At 39.9% G+C, this 21,464-nt stretch overlaps 2 protein-coding genes across 5 annotated transcripts in view; one reads left to right on the forward strand and one right to left on the reverse strand.

The window, feature by feature from the left end:
• Window positions 1-7,946, reverse strand: part of rtn3 (reticulon 3) — a 32,932-nt gene extending 24,986 nt beyond the window's left edge. The window contains exons 1-2 of one of the 3 annotated variants that reach the window (XM_040140896.1): window positions 7,579-7,946; window positions 596-643 (exon numbers count right to left, since the gene is read on the reverse strand). In XM_040140896.1, the coding sequence (XP_039996830.1) occupies window positions 596-643; window positions 7,579-7,669 (139 nt within the window). In that variant the 5' untranslated portion in view covers window positions 7,670-7,946. The remainder of the gene's footprint in view (window positions 1-595; window positions 644-7,578) is intronic. The other 2 variants (XM_040140897.1, XM_040140898.1) reach the window with 2 other exon arrangements.
• A 661-nt stretch (window positions 7,947-8,607) lies between these two features.
• On the forward strand, window positions 8,608-20,821 carry men1 (multiple endocrine neoplasia I). 2 transcript variants are annotated; one of them, XM_040141320.1, is made up of 10 exons: window positions 8,608-8,832; window positions 10,836-11,093; window positions 11,231-11,439; window positions 12,373-12,501; window positions 14,069-14,109; window positions 14,267-14,354; window positions 14,829-14,965; window positions 17,017-17,158; window positions 19,239-19,412; window positions 19,540-20,821. In XM_040141320.1, exons 2-10 carry the CDS (start codon window positions 10,901-10,903, stop codon window positions 20,059-20,061), a joined length of 1,635 nt encoding a protein of 544 aa, XP_039997254.1. In that variant the 5' UTR covers window positions 8,608-8,832; window positions 10,836-10,900; the 3' UTR covers window positions 20,062-20,821. The 2 variants fall into 2 exon arrangements, with proteins under 2 accessions (XP_039997254.1, XP_039997253.1); XM_040141319.1 differs by having other exon boundaries at window positions 8,609-8,832; window positions 10,613-11,093.
• Window positions 20,822-21,464: the final 643 nt, after the last annotated feature.

Genomic DNA, 21,464 nt, shown 5'->3' on the forward strand with positions numbered 1-21,464 from the left:
TTCTGAATCAGACTGGCTTTGATTTGAGCTGTTGACTGCTAGTGATTGAGGCACATTATTAAAAATGTATCGTGTAAATATCTGTATAAGCTCTGTTGTTTGAGCCAGTTTTGCTCAGACTATGACTCTGCATAGATACATTTCCTGCAGCCTGAATAAACTGAAGATGGCTATTTACGGCATGAGCTATAGAGGTTCATCTCAAGTTGCAGCAAGGATGGGGGTGGTGAAGAAAATTACCAACGCCATATGTCATTGAAAACAGGAGTTTTGCTGGCCCTCTAGCTTACAATTAGTCCAGCGTCTCAGGGTCAGCAGTGTTGGAAACAGATGGGAGAACATGGCAAGGTTTGTAGGAGGAGGGGTGGGTAAAGACCTGTCGAGCGTGGAAAGGAGCTGGATCTCAGGCTGGAGTTCATTATGATGCTGGTTTCTTTACAGGTTTGATCTATTTTTATTGGACTGTTATGAGCAGGAGAGGGGCACTAGAAAGAGGAATGGTGTAGAGCAGTGCAAGTAGAGAAGTAGCAGCAGGCTGTGAGAGTACAGGACAGAGGGAGAGCAGGCGAGCAGCGTAAGAGAACTATACACTTGCCTTGAGGAGACTGAATGAGAGATACAGGCGAAGAGGAAAGAAAGGAATCTGAAAAAATAAAAAAGGACAGAAGAATGATCATCCTAGAAGAAGAAAAGAACTCCTATCCAATGCACCCATTCAAATAAAGGCATTCAAATCAGAAGTTAACTTATCCAGCCTTAACAACTCTACATCAGAAAATACTAAAGTTAACAGATGCCCCACGCATGTTCTCATTGTTTACTTCAGTAAACATACAATAACTTCAACACATGCACTTATATTTGCTATGCGTGCAAAACCTAGACAAGTTTACTTAAAAAGCAAACAAAAGCATTTCTCACTTTGCTTTAGTTGTTGCTATAAGCAAATAGAAGTGCTTTCCACAAATTATCTACAACAAAAAAACACCATTTCCTCCTCAGTGGTTCTTGCATGTTTTTTGTTCTTACACTAGAAACTAGCAGAACACGAAAATTAAATTTATGCTATAATGGCCAGAAGTATGTGGGCAGTCTTGTCCAACACACCTGGCCACAAACTTTTGGTCTCGGACTGTTTATTTCATGGCTGGGTCTAAGCCTCTCCATTCCAGGTGAGGAAATCTTAATGCTACAACACACAATTATATTTTAGACAATAGTATTTTTTTTTTTTTTACATTTTGTGCATGTCTTTTTGCATTTTCAATATGGCAATGCTCCTGTGGACAAAGGCAGCTCCATAAAGAATTGGTTTTCCCAGTTTGGTGTGGAAGAACTTGACTGGTCTGCAAAGAGCCCTTAACTCAACCCAACACCTTTGAGATGAACTGGAACATCAACTGTGAGCCAGGGCTTATCAGCCAACATCACTAATGCTCTTGTAACTGAATGGGAGCAAATTCCTGCAAACACGTTCCATCATCTGGTGGAATGCCTATGTGTTAAAAGGACTATACCTCCCACAGGGTTCTTTCACTACAAATTGCAGCCTCCAAAATGATCACACAGTTTCAACAAAAACTGAAAATTATAACCTTCACGAAGGGAGGATTTATTTCAGGACTGTTGTATTAAACTGCATTAGTTTTTGCTAGGTGTTCCTAATAAACTGACACCTGAGTGTATATTTATGTAAAACCACTCAAATTTAATCTGAGACTTGGCACTTTAATGTAGTATCCATTGTTTTATTTCAAATTGAATGCGTTGAAGCACAGAGCCTTATAAACAAATAATGTGTAACTGTCCAAATACTTATGGTCAGAACTTTACAACCATTTCTGTTTAGTGTTTGGAGACATTACATCTTCCATCCTGAAAACAGACTCCATCAGGGTAAAGAGGAAGACACTAGGAGTTCACACCTCATTCTCCTCCTTCTTCACATGAAGTTGGAATGGCAGGAGAGAAACATCTTGAGTAAAGGGTTAGGCCGCATTCACTCAGACATTTTCTCTGCCCTCCTCATTCATCTGAAAGAGAAAAGTGTGCAGACGCAGCGGGGGATCGAGGGGGTGGCCGTCCAAAAGGACACTGCGTCATGCAGCAAAAAAGTTTAATCTGGTTTAACTTTTGTTGCAATGCAACTTGACGTCACCTGGCATGTATGTGATTGATTGGCCACTTCTCGAATTATATTTCGATGTCTCACTGGTACATAAACAACACACCCTCACCAGAGCAGTACCCTGCCTTGTTTTAATGTAGGGCAAACCTGTCTGAATGTGCACTGAAGATGTGAGAATTTCAGGTTTACTCAGGAGCGTTCAGCAGCTTCCTTTAGTTCATCTCAACTTGAGTTCGTACAGGCTGAGCAGGTTGGGGTTGGTGTGCCCTTGCAGTGCAACATTCCTTCTCTCAGATTCATACGGCTGTCGCTCTGTTAACACGCCACACCTTCACTTTTTAACCATAATGCAAGCTCTAAATCTTACTTGTGTTTCTACAGGCAAATTGGTGGGGGTTAAGTAGGTCGAAAAAGATAACCGCCACTCAAAAAAATTATACATAAATATGAAATTAAATAATTCATATCTTTAGTCACATCAAAAAATAAAAAACATGCATCAATGTCATGGTAAAAAAAAAAAAAAAGCAGTCAAAGCAGAATGGAGAATAAAAGTGCTGTTTAGATCAGTCATTTTTTTTGTTTAAAGCTGCATTAAGTTATTTTTGGGGTGCAGTGATTAAACTGAAAACAACAAAGACCTAACATCACCTTACAGTCACAGAAGACACAGGGTAACCTCGGCATTCCAATGATGCTGTGTTTCTGGCCACGGTAAGGCCCAATATTCATTCTCCATAAGCTCCGCTTTCTAACAACTCCTGAAAAATATGTCTCGTTCACCGGCCACTAAATGTTCCACTTTCTTCACCAGCTAGACTCTAACTTTGTCTGCTGTTTGCTGCTGAGCTAAGTGTACAGTCAGTTTACCAGAGCATTTTAGCTGCCTGCTGCTGCTGGAAGGACGTTGATGAGATCAGAGTTTATGGACCATGAAAAACCAAAACAATGAACTAAAAAGAGGCCAAATACAGAGTTAGTAGGGATGAGTATCAATAGCTTTTAATTGATACTAGTACTCTTATTTATACGCCTTATTGGTCCAGTACTTCATCAAAGCTCTTATCGGTTCTTGTTTTTATTACTGTGCAAGGAAAAACAATTCAGAACAGAATTGGAATTTATTCATATTTTTATATAACAAAATATTGATTTGAGAGCAGTAACTGATGTTCAGAGAAGTTAATCCTTAATAAAAATAATTACATTCCTGAAATTCCTGAGTGAGTGAGTGAGAAAAACAGTCGTCACTCATCATCAGTCCTGCCTTCTGTTTTCCTCTCTCTTATATGCATTCACACATAGGGATTCAAAGTAGTTGGTGGTATATGGTCTCTCATGAATCTGTAGTTCTGGGGGTGTGTTGTGTTGAACAGGTAATTTACACACTGTTCTCCCACCGGACAGTTTTCCAATGTATCCGTTGCCACCAGACACACCAGTAATGCCCAATTTATTCATATGCCGTTCTCTTTATATGCTGGTAACTAGTTGAAGGCATGTTGTACAGAACTGGAAGGCCGGAGATCACAACAATCAGCTTTTCCTCCATTTTGTTTTAAGTTAAAAAAAAAAGAAAAAAAGAAAAAAGTTCCTTCGTGTAGTGGAGTGGAGTATTAAACAATTCTGAGCTTCCGTTTCAGTTGGAATCAAGATGGTCACAATTGGCTCTCGCTCGCACTGCGTGCAAGGATATTTGCATAATGTTGACTCTGTTGAGCTCAGCGGGGGTGCTGGGCTGCAAAGCCAAGTCTTGTTCACAATGAATAGTGGCTGTCGCTGTCCCACCTTTTTGAATCCATGTGTGTGTATGTGTGTGTTCATGCAGTCACACTCTACAGTCCAAAAAAATATCTCTGCTATGTTAAATCTGTTTTTGGCAGACATGAGTTGGAAGTCACCTTTGCCACGTTGGCCTTGGGCTTTTTAGTTTTGTGTATAAGTAAAGGTGCAGGGTGGTTCTACTGCCATGCCCGCCATTCCTGCTGTGGTGCTCCTGCTATCCTGTACTTTCCACCCTTGTGGCCATCTAATTGCCTCTGTGACCTCAGTGATATGGTCTGCTCCAATGGGGAGTAGAGGGAGGAGGATCATCTTGGCAAGACAAATTGGGGGGGGGCACTGAAAAAACTCAATGTTCTTTAAAGCTTTTCTTCTATGTTTCCTGTTCAAGTGCTTTATAGTGAGCACCTATCTTGATCAGTGAATCAAGATGCTTTTGATTCCCTCAAATTAGTTCAATAAGCAACACTGATGAGAATGATATGAGAATGCTCACAAAAATCCTACCCTTGCATGTAACTTATTTCTTTCCAGTCAGATTGCAGGTTTAGGAAAGAAATGTGTGTTCATTAGTATAGCTGTGCATTACTAACGATGGGATACTACTAGCTACAGTAATTGGAGTTATATTAACACATCAAAATGATAGAATGTTATGTAAATCAAAACCAAAGCGGAGGAAAATAACACAATTCTCCTGTTTTCTACAGTGAACACTCTGAACATTATTAGATCAAGTTAAAGTTGGGGTCTGATGCCTCCAGTAGTATTAGTCTGCTCGTATTAGCACATTCATATGAGGAAATATGAGTACAGAGACAGCTGTGGAACCAGTTATCAAACAGTGAGCTCAGGATTAATGTTAAGTGTGCGAGTGCTGCTAGTCTTATCTGTGTTGTTAAATTTAAAGTACTTTTGACTAAAAACAACAACACACCATTTAAACTGTTTCTGATTGTGAGATTACACATAATGCAGCAATACAGGAGATGGATTCAATGATTAACTTCCACTGAAAATCTGATGCAATGTAGTTTGAGAAATGAGGTCCTCGTCTTGAAGTGTGCCACTTCCTTTGTGACTAGTGCCCTCATCAGCCTGCAAGTCGAGTGAAAGTGGCTCATCTACAGAAAGAAGCTGCAAAGGCATAGCAACCCATTTTGTATCTGTGACATCCATAGACTCAAAGATGAAACTAGTGTATTTTGAGTAATAGTACTGTAATAAGGGCTAGACTATATTGACAAAAGCAGACAGAATCCCCCCATATGAGTAATGTGGAGATATTTCAGGGATGTATACTGTATATGCACACACATGACCAGCATACAAGTTGTCAACACTAACAAAAAAAGGCCACTGGCTACACTGTAATTGTTCACATGATAAATTCAGTATAATGTACATTTTCACACAACTGATTCCATCAGTACAACAGTCATGTCATACTCACCACTCTGCTGCTCTATCTTTTAAAGAGATATTTTATTCACCATTGCCAATGGTTGAAACAGTTTTTTTAAAACAGATGTTAAGCTACTGTCAATGCAAATGAACATCTCCTGTAGATTTCTGAAATTAAAAACTTACCAGGAGAGAGACAGATCCACTTTAAGCCACAGGTTTTAATGTGAAATATTTGTCCAAGAAGTGTAGAGTTTTAGTGATGGTAGCATAACTGTGATTTATTTAAAAAAGGAAAAAAAGAAAAAAAAGAAATGATGTGTGGTACTAATGGAATTGGTGCTATGGAAATGTAGATTATGTTGAATTTATCAAGAAAATAGCAATACATTGATTTTTTTGAAACCTTTATCTACAGAATCAAAAAAATTGGTGAAAGATTAATCCATAACAAATAAAGCTGAAGACCCATTTCATAATAATAATAATAATAATAATAATAATAATAAACAAAAACAGCTTCATTTTGTTGGTTTTATTTCAAAAGAAAAATAAGTCTAAGTCCTTACACTAAAATAGATATTTCTATTCTACAAAATTGAAAAAAGTGACATCCATTACCAACCTCAACAAATGTGTAACGTTAAAAGTATTTCCAAATAGGATGATCACATCTACAAACATCATCTTTCCATGGGATGTCAAAGCAGGGTAGGGCCCATAGCCCATATTTTGAGGTGACTCAGCAATGCTGTAATGACTAAGGTTTGTGGAAGGCAATGCCTTTATTTGTCAAGGAATGCTTAAAAAAAAAAAAAAAAAGCTATATTTTATGCTGTCTGCTAGTGGAATTACAGACAGACGAAAAACTAGGTCTAACAGAAACATTCCTAGTAAATTGTATTTAATTTTTGCCTTCCTCTCCTTAGTGATAACAGCTTCAAAACCAGAATGAAAATCCTTGACGCACAATATGCCACACCCTGCCATATCCAGTTGACGCCCATGACAACATGTGCTAGAATTCTTTAAAGCTTGCAATCCTTTTGATTTACCGAACATAGCTTTGAAGGATTTTCAAATGGCTCTTATGTAGTGGCTGATTGAGTCATGAAGTTAAAATCAGATAGCTTAAGCCCCCCCCACACACACACACACAAACAAACATACACTCACCGATGGTGAAGCTGCCACTCCCTTACACACAATAACCTGTCAATAAGACCCTGGGAGAAAACACTGGTCCTTTGTTTTAAATAGGCTCGTCTAGAGTGTACCTAGAAAAACTACAAAGACTACAACAAAAAACGTATTAGACAAAAAAAGAATGACAGCAGTGAAGCTCTTAAGGTTTGCTGTTTTGTTCTCAGAATTGTTACTATTATCAAGACGGCACAAAAAGGGCAATGCGCCTTTAAGAGGTCCTCCTTTCACTGACAGTTGCCCAGTAACAATGCCTCTGCAGTGTAGAGCATCGCAACATTTAGCACCGATAACGCTTTGTCACACCAGACGTTACTGTAAAACCTGTAATGTAATGTTTCTCTACTTATCAAAAAACATACCCACTTAGAAGAGCATGACGTAAGACAAAATTAGCAGGCATTAGGATACATATTTAAAGTCAGGTAACATCAAATGCACCAAGCGGCACGTATTTGATTTTTTTTTTCCAAATTAGCCCGGCTATTCGACCAGTCTCCTTACAATATAATAACGCCGCTCAGTAGCAAACAGTACCGGCCCATAATTAAATGTTTCGCTGCTTAGCTGACTATTTGGCTGGCCGAAAATATTGTTCATAGATGTGTCTTACCTCATGCTCTACCACATCGGCTACTGACCGTGCCTTCGCCTATTAGCCAGGCGGCATAGTTAAGATTTTAATATTCATAAAATATGTTTTGGTTAGCGTTATCGCCATACAAAACAGCCGCGTGTACTACGGGCAGGCCAAAGCTAAATAACGTTAGGGCATGATCGGTAGCCGTGTGTCTGGATATGTTCACTACCACAGGTGTTTCTCATAATAGCTGTAACAAGCTTAACAACCACGCAAAGGCCAACAACTGACAATATGCAAAAGAAAGGTTTCGGTACTGCAGTGTCTACAGTTCGGACTTCACCGTAACCTATGATATAATCAATATGCCTGTAAATAAAAACGAAAAACATGTGGTTTAATAGTAATTAATGGTAAAACATTAAGTTAAAATGAACATTAACATTTAGCTAAGTTAACTTAACGTTAGGCTGTTTCTTACCGGATAGCTTCGATTCTTTGGCAGCAGAATTTTGCCCATCGGCAAACCCTTGCGACGATGATATCTGGGCGGACTGAGTCATTGGATCCATTTTACTGTAGTTTCAAAACAACTGCACAAAGGCGGAAAATTGTCTATCGTCTCTATTTAAATTCTTGTACTGCCCCTCAAAGGTTTATATGTCGTATGACTTTCCTCAAATTTCCCCAAGATCTGGACTCTGATCCTGACCTTAACGCAACGTCCGAGCACTGCGAGAAAGGCAGAGATGGAGGGAAACAAGCCGGTCTGTGGAGGAGGGGAAAAAAAACATGTCGGGGTGAGAGACGTTCATGGTTTCCGCTCAGGCTCCTATATCTCAACTCCAAACTGGCGAATAGGACTTGCCTCTTCCTTCAAGTACAATAACATAAAACCATCAAATGATTGTAATTACTATCACTTGCCGATTTGTCCTCCGTGCGCATCACCGTTTGAAAATATATTCCAGAAACTGCTGTGATCCAGTAAAATAAAATTATATCAAACGATATTTTGGCATTTGATTGTGAAGTTCATATGTGGTTGGGAAATATTCGACAGTAATTGAAAGCAGCAAGAGGAATATTCCTGAACACAGACACCATGTTATATACCTGCTCTGAACAAAAGTGGGATTTTGTATTTCGGCCATTTGCTTTTATGGCACTGTGAGGCTGCACTGTATGCAATTTTTAGTAAATGTTAACAAAAATAATCCTATAATTTGGTAATTATTGGTTGAATACATAACGGGTGTGTGTTTGAGGTCTTTGTAACAAAGCCAGTCAGTCACCATGACAAAATAATTTTGAATATGAAGATGTAGTGACTTCACCGCTACAGTAAGATTTTATACAATTCAAACTGTGTGGGTTTTGGTGTAGCCTGTTTTCCATTATGTAATGCGTACCTTTGTTCAATTTCCGAGCAATAGCCCATGTTACATAAAGGCATCATGCTGCCCTCTACTGGGGGTGTTTGCGAGTAACAATACTATGAACTACATTCCCCAGCATACATTACAGGAACTCGTATTCGCAGTGGTTTAGATCTATAACCATGGGTATGGGCCTATCGGAGTTCAACTGCCAGCGTCAACGTCCTACGTATCGTTTTGAGATCTGCTCTGCTACGCAAACGTAGAGATTGGTAACCCATTCGGACAGACTGAACTGCGCGGCAAAAGAAGGGGGAAACAAACAAAAACATGTGGCTGATGCTTTGAGAAAACGGGTATGTAATCTCTTACAGATTGCTCAAATTTTACGTTGTTAAGAATTAAGATGAGTCAGTGCTGCGGCATATTGTTGCGATATATTTCGTGGGCGTGCTAAGGGGATAAGCGTAATGCAAAAGTGGTGAGTTCAGCTAACTAGCAGCTCGTTAGCTTGTTAGCTGCTTTTGACAACAGTCGTCATTCAGCCAGCTGCTCCCAAGCTGTTTGTCACAGTGTGGGCTCATTTTCTGGTTCATGTTATTTCAATACTTTACCTCTCCTATTTAAACAATTTAGTATTAATTCAGCGAATCAACACTGGTAGTAACCCTATACGGGTAGCTAACGTTAACTTAATTTAACTTTAAAAGGTTAGCTAGTTAGCCTACGTCAGCCAACCAGGCTAGCTAGTTAATTCCTTTTAAATTAGCATTTTGGTCTGTACTGAAAGACCAAGCATTTGTGATGTTGCGGAGACCTTTCGGCGTATAAATCTGAATGACGTACTTCAAAGAGCTTTTTGCAGCTTTCCATTGAATGGAAGCAAGTAGCAGTAGGAGTGCCCCGCCCACCAAAGCGCCGTATAGTCCATGTTAGCGGCATTGATGTAACCAACATTATGCAACGAGTCAAGCTGCTCATCCGAGGGTCAGTGTCTGGGTTTATGTATAATTTGTTTATCGTGCGGTAGTAACAATAAGACGGGCACAGTAATTATTGCTGAGATTAATGGAATGTTTATTAAGCCCGTTACTAGGGACAGTATACCAAGCTTGATAAAGTATGATACAAGAAGTGTTGCGTTGCTTACCTGCAAAGGACACACTGGTGAAACTTGCATATGCTAACGCTGTTTAGTACTTGGAAGCTGTTTATTACATCTGGGGATGTATTACTTTAAAGAATATACTGAGGTAAGCATAAGAGAAGACTCATACAACACAAAGTAACAAAGTTTTAATAAATGACGAATATGTCGAGTATGTAATCCTTTTTCAGACGCAAAGCTGAATGAATTCATTTTCTACATCCATGTTTTCTTTTTAAATAGTTCTATGGAAAAATCTTCCACCATTTTGTGCAATAGCAGCATATTACAAAGATGGAAATGTTCATGTGTTCGAATGGGGAGTTTTTAGGGGGAAATCAAACATTTTAAGGGTAAGTCTGATGATGATCTGTATTTAATGGTCAACAAATCTCATTTATCATCCTAAACTAACAATGAATGGATACACACATAATACTTGTAAGATTTTTAAAAAAACTGTAATATCTTATTCATCTATGCTATAGTGCTCCATTGTTGTCAGAAAACTATTGAAAACACATCAATGAGCTGCACTGTTGCACTGGGTGACATGTTTCTTCATTACCATCAACATACAGACACACTGTAGTTTATTTTGAATCAGTCTGTCATACACCCTCTTGCTGCCACAAATACTCACTCAAATATTTGCGAATGCAAATATTTCATCCGATTTGAGTAACATTTACTAAAAACTACAATGGCCAGCTGTTTTTTAAATTACTGAGCCTGCTTTAACAATGAAAATTCTATAATTGTGAGCCAGCTTTTTAATGTCTACATCTTCAGTAGGAACCAAAGGGGTTGGAGATGAGAGCCACAGACAGGGTTGGGGAAGTTAAAAAGTATAGAATCATAAAAATGTAGAATCATGCCTCCCTTATCAGTAAGGACTTTTCAGAGCCTTCTTTTAACATTGTTTGCTTTAGGTAGCATCAGTGTGTGATACGGATAGGTAGTTGAACTGACTGCCCTGTAACATTCAGTACTGCAGGTGAGAACATCTGGCTTGTGACTGACAAGTGGACACCATGGGTTTGCACTCAGTCCAGAAGAAGCACTTTCCCCTGCGGGGGATCGACGGTGTGGTTCAGCTGTTTGATGCTGAGCTCCACAAGTCTGAGCCAGACCTAGCCCTTCTTTCCCTGGTCCTGGGTTTTGTTGAGCACTTCCTGGCTGTGAACCGAGTTATCCCCATAAATGTTCCAGGAGTACGTTTTGAACCGCTGGAGCCAGACTGTCCCAACTCCTGCTTCCCCACAGTGGAGCTAGGTATGATCTCTGCACTGTATGAGCGCTTCACAGCCCAGATCCGTGGTGCAGTGGACCTGTCCCAGTACAGGAGGACTGCTGCAGGGTCTAGCAGGGAGCTGGTGAAGAAAGTGTCAGATGTTATCTGGAACAGTCTCAGCCGATCATACTTCAAAGACCGGGCACACATCCAGTCCCTCTTCAGTCTCATCACTGGTACAACATTACACTTGCTACAATGAAATAAGTTTTTATGAGGACGTTTCTTAAGAGAGTATAGAATTTGATTAAATTCAAGTTAGTGTTGTCAGATTGAATGAATTGAAAATAATTGTACAATCATTTTAAACCAGGTACCAAACTGGACAGCTCTGGAGTGGCATTTGCGGTGGTGGCAGCCTGCCAGGTTCTAGGTCTGAAGGATGTCCACCTGGCACTGTCTGAGGACCATGCTTGGGTGATTTTTGGCAAAAATGGCGAAGAGACTGCAGAAGTCACCTGGCATGGAAAGGGTAACGAGGACCGACGAGGACAAACGGTTACAGCAGGAGTCAATGAGAAAGTGAGGCCAACCTTCATCTTCCTCAAAAAATGATGAAGCGCTCTATCAGAACTTAAAAAAACTTCCAAACACTTTTCAAAAATTCAGAAATGCACCGCTGTCATTTATTCAGATCTGCTGCAATAAGATACTTGCCATCATATATACTGATCATATGGATGCCAATGTGAGATAGGCACACAACACTACTGAGGAGAGCTGTGCTCAGAGGAGTTTTGCACAAATTGCAAAAGTGACTGGTGGTAAATGTTTATTCGCTCATGAGGGAAGCATTCCTTCAGCACAGAATACAATACTGGTAATCATGTGTATCTCAGGATTTATCAGCATGCAGGCTCATTTATCAGATAGGTTTTCACTGCTGCTTGGTTTGTGTCATACATCAGAAACAACAGAAATTTTGGCAGGTTAGGAAAGATGTGACCCATAATGAATCAGAAGTGTGTCAGGCCCTTGTCTTATGGCATTTAAGGCTTTCACACTTAACCTAATGGGCAGGGCTCAGACAAACTCTGGTTCATTTACCATTTGTCTTCCTTTATACAGGCTAGTGTGAAAAATGTTAATTGATCTCTTGGTGGTTACGTGTATGCTCATCTGCCTGTAAATGCAGGGATTTTCCCTTGTCCTTCAGAAAGCGAAAATGCTTTAAAATAGGTTTGTTGAGCTTGTGTCTTACTCTATTCCATGGGTTGTAGCAGTTCCACCTCAAAAATTCAGTGAATTGTACTGGCCACATAGTACTTTTCCCTTTTTTATAGTGCATAGCAGTAATGTGAGAAAAATGTCCCAGTATTATAGAAAAAAAATGTTTTGATTTAACTATGAAGACAGACTAATAATGTCTAGTCCATGATATTTATTTCCTGTGATTTTAATATTCCCAAAGTCACAAAGATGTAACCCTACCCTGTGTTTTTGTGTTTCCCTTAGAGTTGGCTGTATCTAAAAGGCTCGTACATGAAATGTGATAGAAACATGGAGGTCGCCTTCATGGTTTGTGCTATTAACCCCTCACTGGACCTACATACTGACAGCTCTGAGCTCCTGCAGCTACAACAGGTGAGAACTACCACTTGTAGTGTGAAATGGGTTGTTACTTATCTGTTATTCTAATCTTCCCCCAGTACACCGCGGTTTTCAGTTTCACTGTGGATATTGGAGGAAGTGGTGACCTAAATGTCAGAGAGGCAGTCTAAAACTCAACTTTTAATGTTGTTACATGTGTAAACTGACATAATTGTTTGTTCATAACTTTCATTTTTCAATTTTATTTTTTCACTCATAATTACTCTGATTGAATTTTAAACCTGTATACATTTCAACCTCACTAAAAAAGTGATTCCCATATACAGAATTTATCTGTACAGACCACCCTAAAATATTTTGTAATTATTTTTTTACTTTTCACCCTCTGTATAATATAAATTTATAGTGAAGAAGGATTGAAAAGTTTGAGTAATGCATTCACATGCAAATGTATAGTTTGATAATATGCTAAAATAGTAATATAGAACAGGGAAATAAGAAATAAAGGCTTGTTCAGGGCTCCAGACTTTGACCAAAATGGTTACGTATGTGATCATTTTTGGAGAGTGTGAGAGTTAAAATTTCCCATGGTCGCATTTGTGCGAGTGCATGATGTTCATTCGGCTGTTATTGTTCCACCTCCGGCACAGGTACTGCATTAGCCATTGTGGTTTAAAGAAGTACTTTTTCTTCTTCACTGGCTCTGTCAGTCTCTCCCTGCCTGCACTTTCATCAGTGCGCATGTGCAAAAAAATTTTTTTTTTTTTTTACCGTGTTCCAAAAATGAAGCGGTCTATAGCTGATTATTTTAAAAAACAGAGTGAAGAGAGAGAAGAGGAGGCTGGAGGAGAGTGAGTGTGTAGTAATTGTGACAGTAATTTATCTTTGTTAAATTACTGTCATTGTGCAACTTCAACATTTCAAGCAAACAACTCTCAACAACTGCCGTTGTGAAACTTCTAGTTGAACTGTGAAGTTGCACAACAACAGCAAGAAACACAAGACCTGCAGGGACCAATGCATCACCCAAAACACTGAGCCCCTCCCCACTTCTCTTCAACAGTTAGATGAGAGTAATCGCTCAACGAAGGAGAACAAAAATGAATACAACTATTCATCAGCAGGCAAGGTCATTAATGAATGCTATGCTGTACCCAAAAAAGGGTAATGGATGGTAAATGGACTGCACTTATATAGTGCTTTTCTAGTCCTACTGACCACGCAAAGTGCTTTACACTACTACCACATTCACCCATTCACACAAACAGTCATACAGCGCTTTTCTATACAAACAGCGTTTTCTATCCACACATTCACACACTGATGATACATCAGAGACCCGCTCTCCCACCTGAGCCACAGCAACCAAATATTGTGCTGGTGCGACCAATTGAGAAAGTTGGGAGCACCAGTGTAAAAGTTAGTCTGTAGCCGTGCTTGTTCTTTCTGCTGTCGAGGTACATAAAGGTCCTGGCCACTTTTTTGAGAATCTATGGTAATTGCAAGACTTGTGGGAAACACAGTCAGTCTTTGTTAAATGATTTTCAGGATCTGTCTGTTTGTATTACACCTCCTATTTTATCTTTCTACTTTTTAACAGAAACTCCTGTGGTTGCTGTATGAACGAGGTGACCTGGATAGGTGAGAGTCTGTTGGTGAAGTAATGAGGGAAGGAATGAAATATGATTAATCTCTCTTGGATTCTTACAATCTGTACACATTGCTAATCAGCTGCAAACATTTCACTTGTTAACTTTCTGAAGTCCATCTCCTTCTGCTGTCCTGCAATGTGTACCAGGTATCCCATGGCCATGGGCACTCTGGCAGACCTTGAGGACCAGGATCCAATTCCAGGCAAAGAGAGCCCCCTGAAAATCCACCTCAAGGTATGTCATTAGAGAGGGGTTCACCAGGTCACACAGCAGTAAGACTTGTAGGATATAAAGAAGGTTTTTGTTCTATTTTGCTCTACTCTTTCACAAAATATTGAACTGCTCTTTGAATTAAATATAGCAACATCAGAAGCGTATTTTAAAATATCATTTGTTGCCTCAACTCTTATGGAAGCAGTAATATGAAGTACAGTATCATACATGCACTTACCAAAACTAACCTGATAGGGTAAGCTCTTCTTGTCAGTTAACTTAAAATGACCAGTCAGTTACTGTATTGTTTTGTGGGGTTTACTTCAAAGCTAGAGAACAGGATATCATTTTACTTTTCTGTCTGTAACGTGACTCAAATGTGGCATTGTCCACAGTAAAGGGTATGAGGGTGGTACAAATTCTTTTTGTATTTCCTTACAGACCAGGGTATGTAATAGGAAATCATAGTCCCTGTTTTCCTGTGCTCTCTCTCAGGCTGTAAGTTCTGCTCAGAAGCACTACAACAACGAGCACATCTACCCCTACATGTACCTGGCTGGTTTCCACTACAGACACAGGGATGTGCGGGAGGCTCTGAGGGCCTGGGCTGCGGCAGCTCAGGTCATGCAGGAGTGAGTTCAAGCTGCTTTTACACACTACAATGGACAGGGAAGCTATGAGTGTAATCAGTTTCTCCATGTGCACTTGCAGGCAGAACATCAGTCCTGTTGACTGCTGATGACTGTGAACAATTTAGCCAGATAGAAAATTATAAAAAAAATGTCCATGTTGTTGATGATTTAATTGGCATCTGTCAGCAGAGTAACACAAGTTAACACTTATACTACCTAGGCTCACATATTTAATTACATTATTTTTCAAAGTCTAGTAAATTTATGGGAGTGGAGCATAATAAGAGCAAATGCCGCCTTCAAATTGATGGGATGAAGAGTACATAATATTCTGAGTATTCAAAAGCTTTAAGTCATTAAAGCAATGTTACATGACCACTAACAACAAAAACATGCAATTTGTGTAGCAACATACAATGAACTGAGAGGTATAATATTAATAATAACAATAAGAAGAAAAACTTTATTTGTATAGTACAGTTTATAAAAATAAATAGTTCTGATACCACTTAATTACATAGCTACATAAACGCAAGATGAAAAAGATAGCTTTTAAAGTGTAAGAAAATACCCAAGAGACTACCATAGCAGTGACCACCATACACACAACCACACGTAAAAACATCATAAATTAAAAGTAAAACTCTAAGGATATTTGTAAGGAATAGTGTTAATTTTTGCACCAGTTTTTATTTAGTTTTATTAATTTGACAAATCTGTGTGCAAGTTCCAGTCGCACTGAAGTCTTTTTTATTTTTATTAGTTTTAGTATTGAAACTAAAACTAATAAAAACTGAAGAAAAAGTTTGGCTAAGCATTCTGAAGCCACAGCTGTTTCCATCTTTGATGTGTACAGTTGCCTTGTTTACAGGTGTTGTTCCCATCCATCACAACATTAGCAGAAAATGCACTATTTGCTTGTTTATACTGGACTTAAATATGACCGACTGAATCTCATTAGTACATCTGGTCGTTATTCCCAAACTCTTGCTGTTAGAATTGAACTGCTCAATCTCTGTTGTTCCGGCTCAGCTAGTGTCATTGCAGGCTTAGCTTTAAACAAGTCATCAACCAATTTTCTGTCATAGTTTGTCAATGATAAAATGAACTCAAGGAATTGTATGTTTTCAAAACCCAAGAGGGATTCACTCTGACAGTCTTGGCATAAGCTGAACATTATGGGCTTCACCTTTCTGGTGTTTCCAGCAGGGCTTTTCTACTGTAAACACGGGAGTTAGGCGATTATCCATCGGCGCCTCAACTGGTAGCTTCAGTTATTTCACCAGGTGAACACAAGATGGCAGTAAATACAAGGCTATCTTTCCTGACCTGTGTTGTAACTACCAAAAAATATTAGAGGACAAAATGCATGTAACCGCCATCCCACCTCAGAAAATATGTTGTAAAATAAGGTGATGTGACAGTTGAGTTTGGGATATGGTTGAGATTTTTCACTGTGTTGGTTTTCCTGTGACACATCCACCATAGAGAATCCCAGTCCCACTTACTTCGAAAGGGTGTGGTGGTTGAGCCAGGAAGTGTCTGGCTCTGCATCCTCACACTCTCTCCTCCCCTATAAACGCACTGTTCATGAGCTGCAGCTAAAAATACCAACACTGACCCACCAGACCACATATTCCCTCCCCATCTCCGTTTCCCTTTCCTGCTCCCCATTGTTCTTCAATTTCAGCCTTTCCCTTTGTGCACCAATTCAAGAGGGAAATGTGTGTGTTTGGGGGGTGTTTGTGCATTCTTTGTAGATTATTCAACAGAGTTCACTTCTTGTCATGTCTAGACTGCTGTAATGCCTTCAAACACTACTGCAGCATGTTACAGCTCCATATTTACAGGTTTTCCTCTGATCAACAAAATGCCCTCTTTAATTTCTGTACCTCATATTGGAATTTCTTTAATATTGCCTGATCGAACAATCATTCAGTAAATAAAAAGAAATTAGAAATGTAATTATTTTCAGGCGTATCGTGCAGACTATCTTCTGGCTTCCTCCCTGCTGTTATTAAAAGTTCTTCTCCTCTCACCTGCACCTGCAGTTATAACTATTTCCGTGAGGATGAAGAGATCTACAAAGAGTTCTTTGACATTGCAAACGATGTTATCCCCACTCTACTGAAGGAGACTGCTGCTGTAGAGAGTCCTGGGGAAGGAGGAGAGGGAGGAGAAGGAGCTGACAAGGTGAGTATTCCCAGCCACAGGAGAGCTGTGATACAGCAGATAAAACTGGTCAAGTTAGTTATCCTCATATCTGATATTAGAGATAGGATGCATATGGATGTATTAGATTTTTATTTACAGTACCATAATTTCATTTTCTGGTTGTCAATGGAAAGAAGTTATTCTGAGGAAAAAGTGAAAATGATCTTAAGATCCCATTTTCACTTGAAATGTGATCTCCATCCTGACACCTTATCTGAATAATATATTAAGCCAATTGTACCTGCCGCTGTTATAATGTAAGTTTTTGCTAAGTGGAGATTTACCCATCACTGAACTAAACAGATTGCTAGAACTAGTTGTCACAGAGAGATTAACTACTAAATATTTACGCCCAGTAACTGCCAGGTGAAATTGATATGTAGCTGACGAGTAAAAGAGTTATCACAACGTGAACTTTAAATTATATTTCACATCATACAATTTACCTGAAATAACAAAATGTTACATCAAATCATGTTACTAAGGTTGCACATAAACACTGCTGACTGTGAAACATAAAGATTAGGTGAATAATCGGTTGGTTGATCAGCAGAAAATTGGCATCTATTGATAATTGAATAAGTGTTTGTGATTTTTTTTTTATTATTATTTTTTTTTTTTTTTTAAAGCAAACATTTTCCTGTTTCCAGCTTCCTAAATGTGACATGATCGTAAACTGAGTATTTTTGGGTTTTGGACCTTTGGCTGTACAACACAAGACTTTAATTTTTATGATTAACTACTTTTGTTTAATTTATTTTTTTTACTTGGTTCATACAAAATCATAAGGGATAGCAAAGCAAACACTTACATACAGTAAGTGTTTGCAGATGTGATTTACACCAGGCTGAGATGTGATCGTAATGTGAGTCAGATTGCATTCAATTCAGTGTGCATTTACACTTGTGTTAACGTACAGTTTTCTGTAATAAGACCAGAGGCCTGTACTACGAAGCAGGATTTGGGGTTAGCGAGGTAACTTGGGGTTTAACCCTGGGGCAGGTTACATTCGAGATAACAGATCAGTGTGTTTAAAAAGCACCGCCTACTGACCAATCAAATCTGCATCAGCATTCGTAGAAAATCCCGTGGAGCTTAGTGCACAGATCCTGAGATGTTCTCTTAGGAAGGCAAGAGGGTTCAGAGACCAGCAAACCCCTTTGGCTTTCCCTGATGATTGTTTATATGGAAGACCCTCATTATTGCAGAGGACCAGCTCCTCAGCAGGAGTGTCCCCCTGTGTAGGAGGCCCCTCTCCTGTCTTGTTCATTTCATTTTTTTCCTGTTAGCTGCAAGCAATGTCAAAGCCATTTCAATGTGCTCTTGTATACCGACATCATCCTACAACAGAGACTGATTGAATCACTGATTGAATTTTTACTTGTTGTCAGCCTACCTTACTGCTTTGAACTGCTAAATGGACTGCACTTGTATAGCACTTTTCTAGTCTTATCGACCACTCAAAGCACTTTACACTACTGCTATATTTACCCATTCACACACACATTCATACTTGGGGGAAATTTTGGGTTCAGCATCTTGCATCATTTTGACATGCAGACTGGAGGTGCCAGGGATCGTACCACCAACCTTCCGGTTCACCCATTCACAACCCGCTCTACCTACTGAGCCACAGCGGAATTGGGTTTTTATATTTCTTTTTTATTTGCTCCTAAATCCATTTGACACCACCGAGGTTGCATCTGAAAGATGCACTTGAGAAAACCCGAGTTGAGTTAACAAGTTGATAACCACCATTGTGTGACCGCTTAGCGTGGCTGCAGTTGTTAGGCTTAGTGAAGCCAGATAACGAAAAGATATTCTGGGTATGTTGAATTTGCTTCATAGTACAGGCCTCAGGTTGAAATGGAGTATAAGCAAATCTGTTTTTGTTGTTTATCATGAAAATACACAATTTTTGAATAATGTGGGTGTAGAAGCAAAACTAGCTTTACGTGCAATTTATATGTACTAAATTTAATTTGCATCTTTTGAACTAATTTCAAGCTTTCTTGCCTTCCCTTCTGTGTGTTTCTGTGACGCCCTTTCCCTCTTCCAGGAGCACCCCAAACAGGCTGCAGCCTTCTCAGCACTCCAGGACCCGGAATGTTTTGCCCACCTGCTGCGTTTCTATGATGGCATCTGCAAATGGGAGGAGGGCAGTCCCACGCCGGTCCTTCATGTGGGCTGGGCCACCTACTTGGTCCAGTCTCTGAGCCGCTTTGATGCTCAGGTGAGAAACCCAGAAAAACACTGTCTTTGAAATTGACTACAGCCAGCACAAAATCTGTCTGCAAGAGTCACACCTGATGTGGTTGATGCTCTGTAGCTAAAAATGGGTTTGTGGTTTGCTTCCAAAGGTGCGTCAGAAGGTGTCGATCATCACCAAAGAGCCAGAGTCCCAGGATGATGATGACCAATCCAGTGATGACCCCCGGGAGGGACGCAGACGAGGCCCCAGGAGGGAGTCCAAGCTGGATGAGCAAAACTCTCCTCCTGCTGCTGCTCCCACCTCCCCTTCCACCCAGCCAGCAGCAGCATCTCAGCCCAAGAAGGTGGGAGAGGGAGGGGGCCGCCGCCGCTCCTCCCAGGGCCTGCGGAGTGCAGACGCTGAAGGAAAACCCAAGTCCCCTAGCCCAGATATGGCATCCTCACCCTTGTCCCAGCAGCAGGCGTCTCCCTCCCCGGCCGGCCCAGTCGTTGTCTTTCAGAGTGAGAAGATGAAGGGGATGAAGGAGCTGCTGTGTGCAGCCAAGGTGAATTCCAGCGCCATCAAACTGCAGCTCACTGCCCAGTCACAGGTCCAGATGAAAAGACAGAAGAGCACACCAGCTGGGGATTACTCCATGTCCTTCCTGAAGCGGCAGCGCAAATCGCTCTAGACATTTTGATTGTTGTAGGAGGAGTTGTTGAGAATCTGTACGACATACTGTGAACAGCAACACAGAAACCTGATTAACCTCGCTTTTGTTTGTGAAACTTTTTACCAGTGTTTTCATCCAGAGGTCCTTTTCAGTGAACATCCTCATAGTTCCTAGCAATATATTTGACTTGCACAGATGATCTTGAGTTTAATGTCACATATCAGGTTTGAACTGAAGGAATAAATGTTTCACTCTTTTTATTTGAAAAAAATGTTTCTGTGGAACTGCCTGGTTTGATAGATGGTAACCTTCACTAATCATTAGTTTGTGTTTTAATTGGCAGCCAATTGCACACTGACTATTAACTTCTCATTGACTTACATGTGGATGTTTGAAGCCAAAGTAATGAGGATGGCCAGAATGCAACATACAGATATGTAAATATCAACTTGTACAATTAGGAACCTGTTCATAACTGAAGCCTTGGAAGTAATTAATTTAGGATAGTTACTGTGTAACATTGTCCACTTCTGCTCTATAGACAGCTTCTTTCTTGCTAGCTCTATGTTGCCTTACTTTGCTTTTGCTCTTTTCTAAAATAGGTGGCCTTGAGTTTTGAGAATAGCTGAGCTAGGCCTATTTTTAATGATTAGAGAAGACCAGGAAGACCATGCACTGTTGAGACAGAGCCACATTAGGTGGCCCTGCTACATCCTATCTGCTTGATTATTTGTGGTTTTTGTTCTTGTTTTGTAACTGCAAGTAATAAAGACCTGATGACAATAAAATGCGCTAAGGTCTGCTGATGTGTGTTAGCTATGCAGTGAAGAAAAAGTATATGAACTCTTTGGAATGACCTGGTTTTTAATTGGTCAGAAAATGTGAACTGAGCTTCATCTATGTCACAAGTATAGATAAACATAATGTGCTTAAGCTATTAACACACAAACTACTTTAATCTTTCATGTCCTTAATGAACACATCCATTAAATATTCACAGTACTGGTGGAAAAAGTAAGTGAACCCTTAGATTTAATAACTGGTTTAACCTCATTTGGCAGCAACAACCTCAAAAACAAGCTCTTCCAGTAGCTGCAAATCAGAGCTGTACAATGTTCAGGGGGAATTTTGGACCATTTCTTCTACAGAGCTGCTTCAGCTCAGCCATATTCTTAGGGTTTCTGGTGTGAACTGCTCTCTGAGCCCTTTCCATAGCATCTCTGTCAGGGCAAGGTCTGGGATCTGACTGAGCCACTCTCTCTGTTTGAAGTCAGAACTTCTACTGAGCTTCAGCTGGCGGACAGCGCCCCTGACATTATCCTGTAAGATACCTTGATAAACTGGGGAATTCGTTTTCCCCTTGATGATGGCAGGGTGTCCAGGCCCAGAGGCAGCAAAGCCAAAAATCAAGATGCTTCATG

The sequence above is a fragment of the Xiphias gladius genome, chromosome 12 (genome assembly GCF_016859285.1).
Source record: "Xiphias gladius isolate SHS-SW01 ecotype Sanya breed wild chromosome 12, ASM1685928v1, whole genome shotgun sequence".
Taxonomy (NCBI): Eukaryota; Metazoa; Chordata; class Actinopteri; order Istiophoriformes; family Xiphiidae; genus Xiphias; species Xiphias gladius.

Excerpts from the sequence above, each read along its gene's own strand:
- men1 (XM_040141319.1), top strand. The coding sequence starts at position 10,658 with ATGGGTTTGCACTCAGTCCAGAAGAAGCACTTTCCCCTGCGGGGGATC. Across the intron at positions 12,502-14,068 it reads AGCTCCTGCAGCTACAACAG|AAACTCCTGTGGTTGCTGTA; the intron begins GTGAGAACTACC and ends ACTTTTTAACAG. Across the intron at positions 14,355-14,828 it reads CCCTGAAAATCCACCTCAAG|GCTGTAAGTTCTGCTCAGAA; the intron begins GTATGTCATTAG and ends GCTCTCTCTCAG.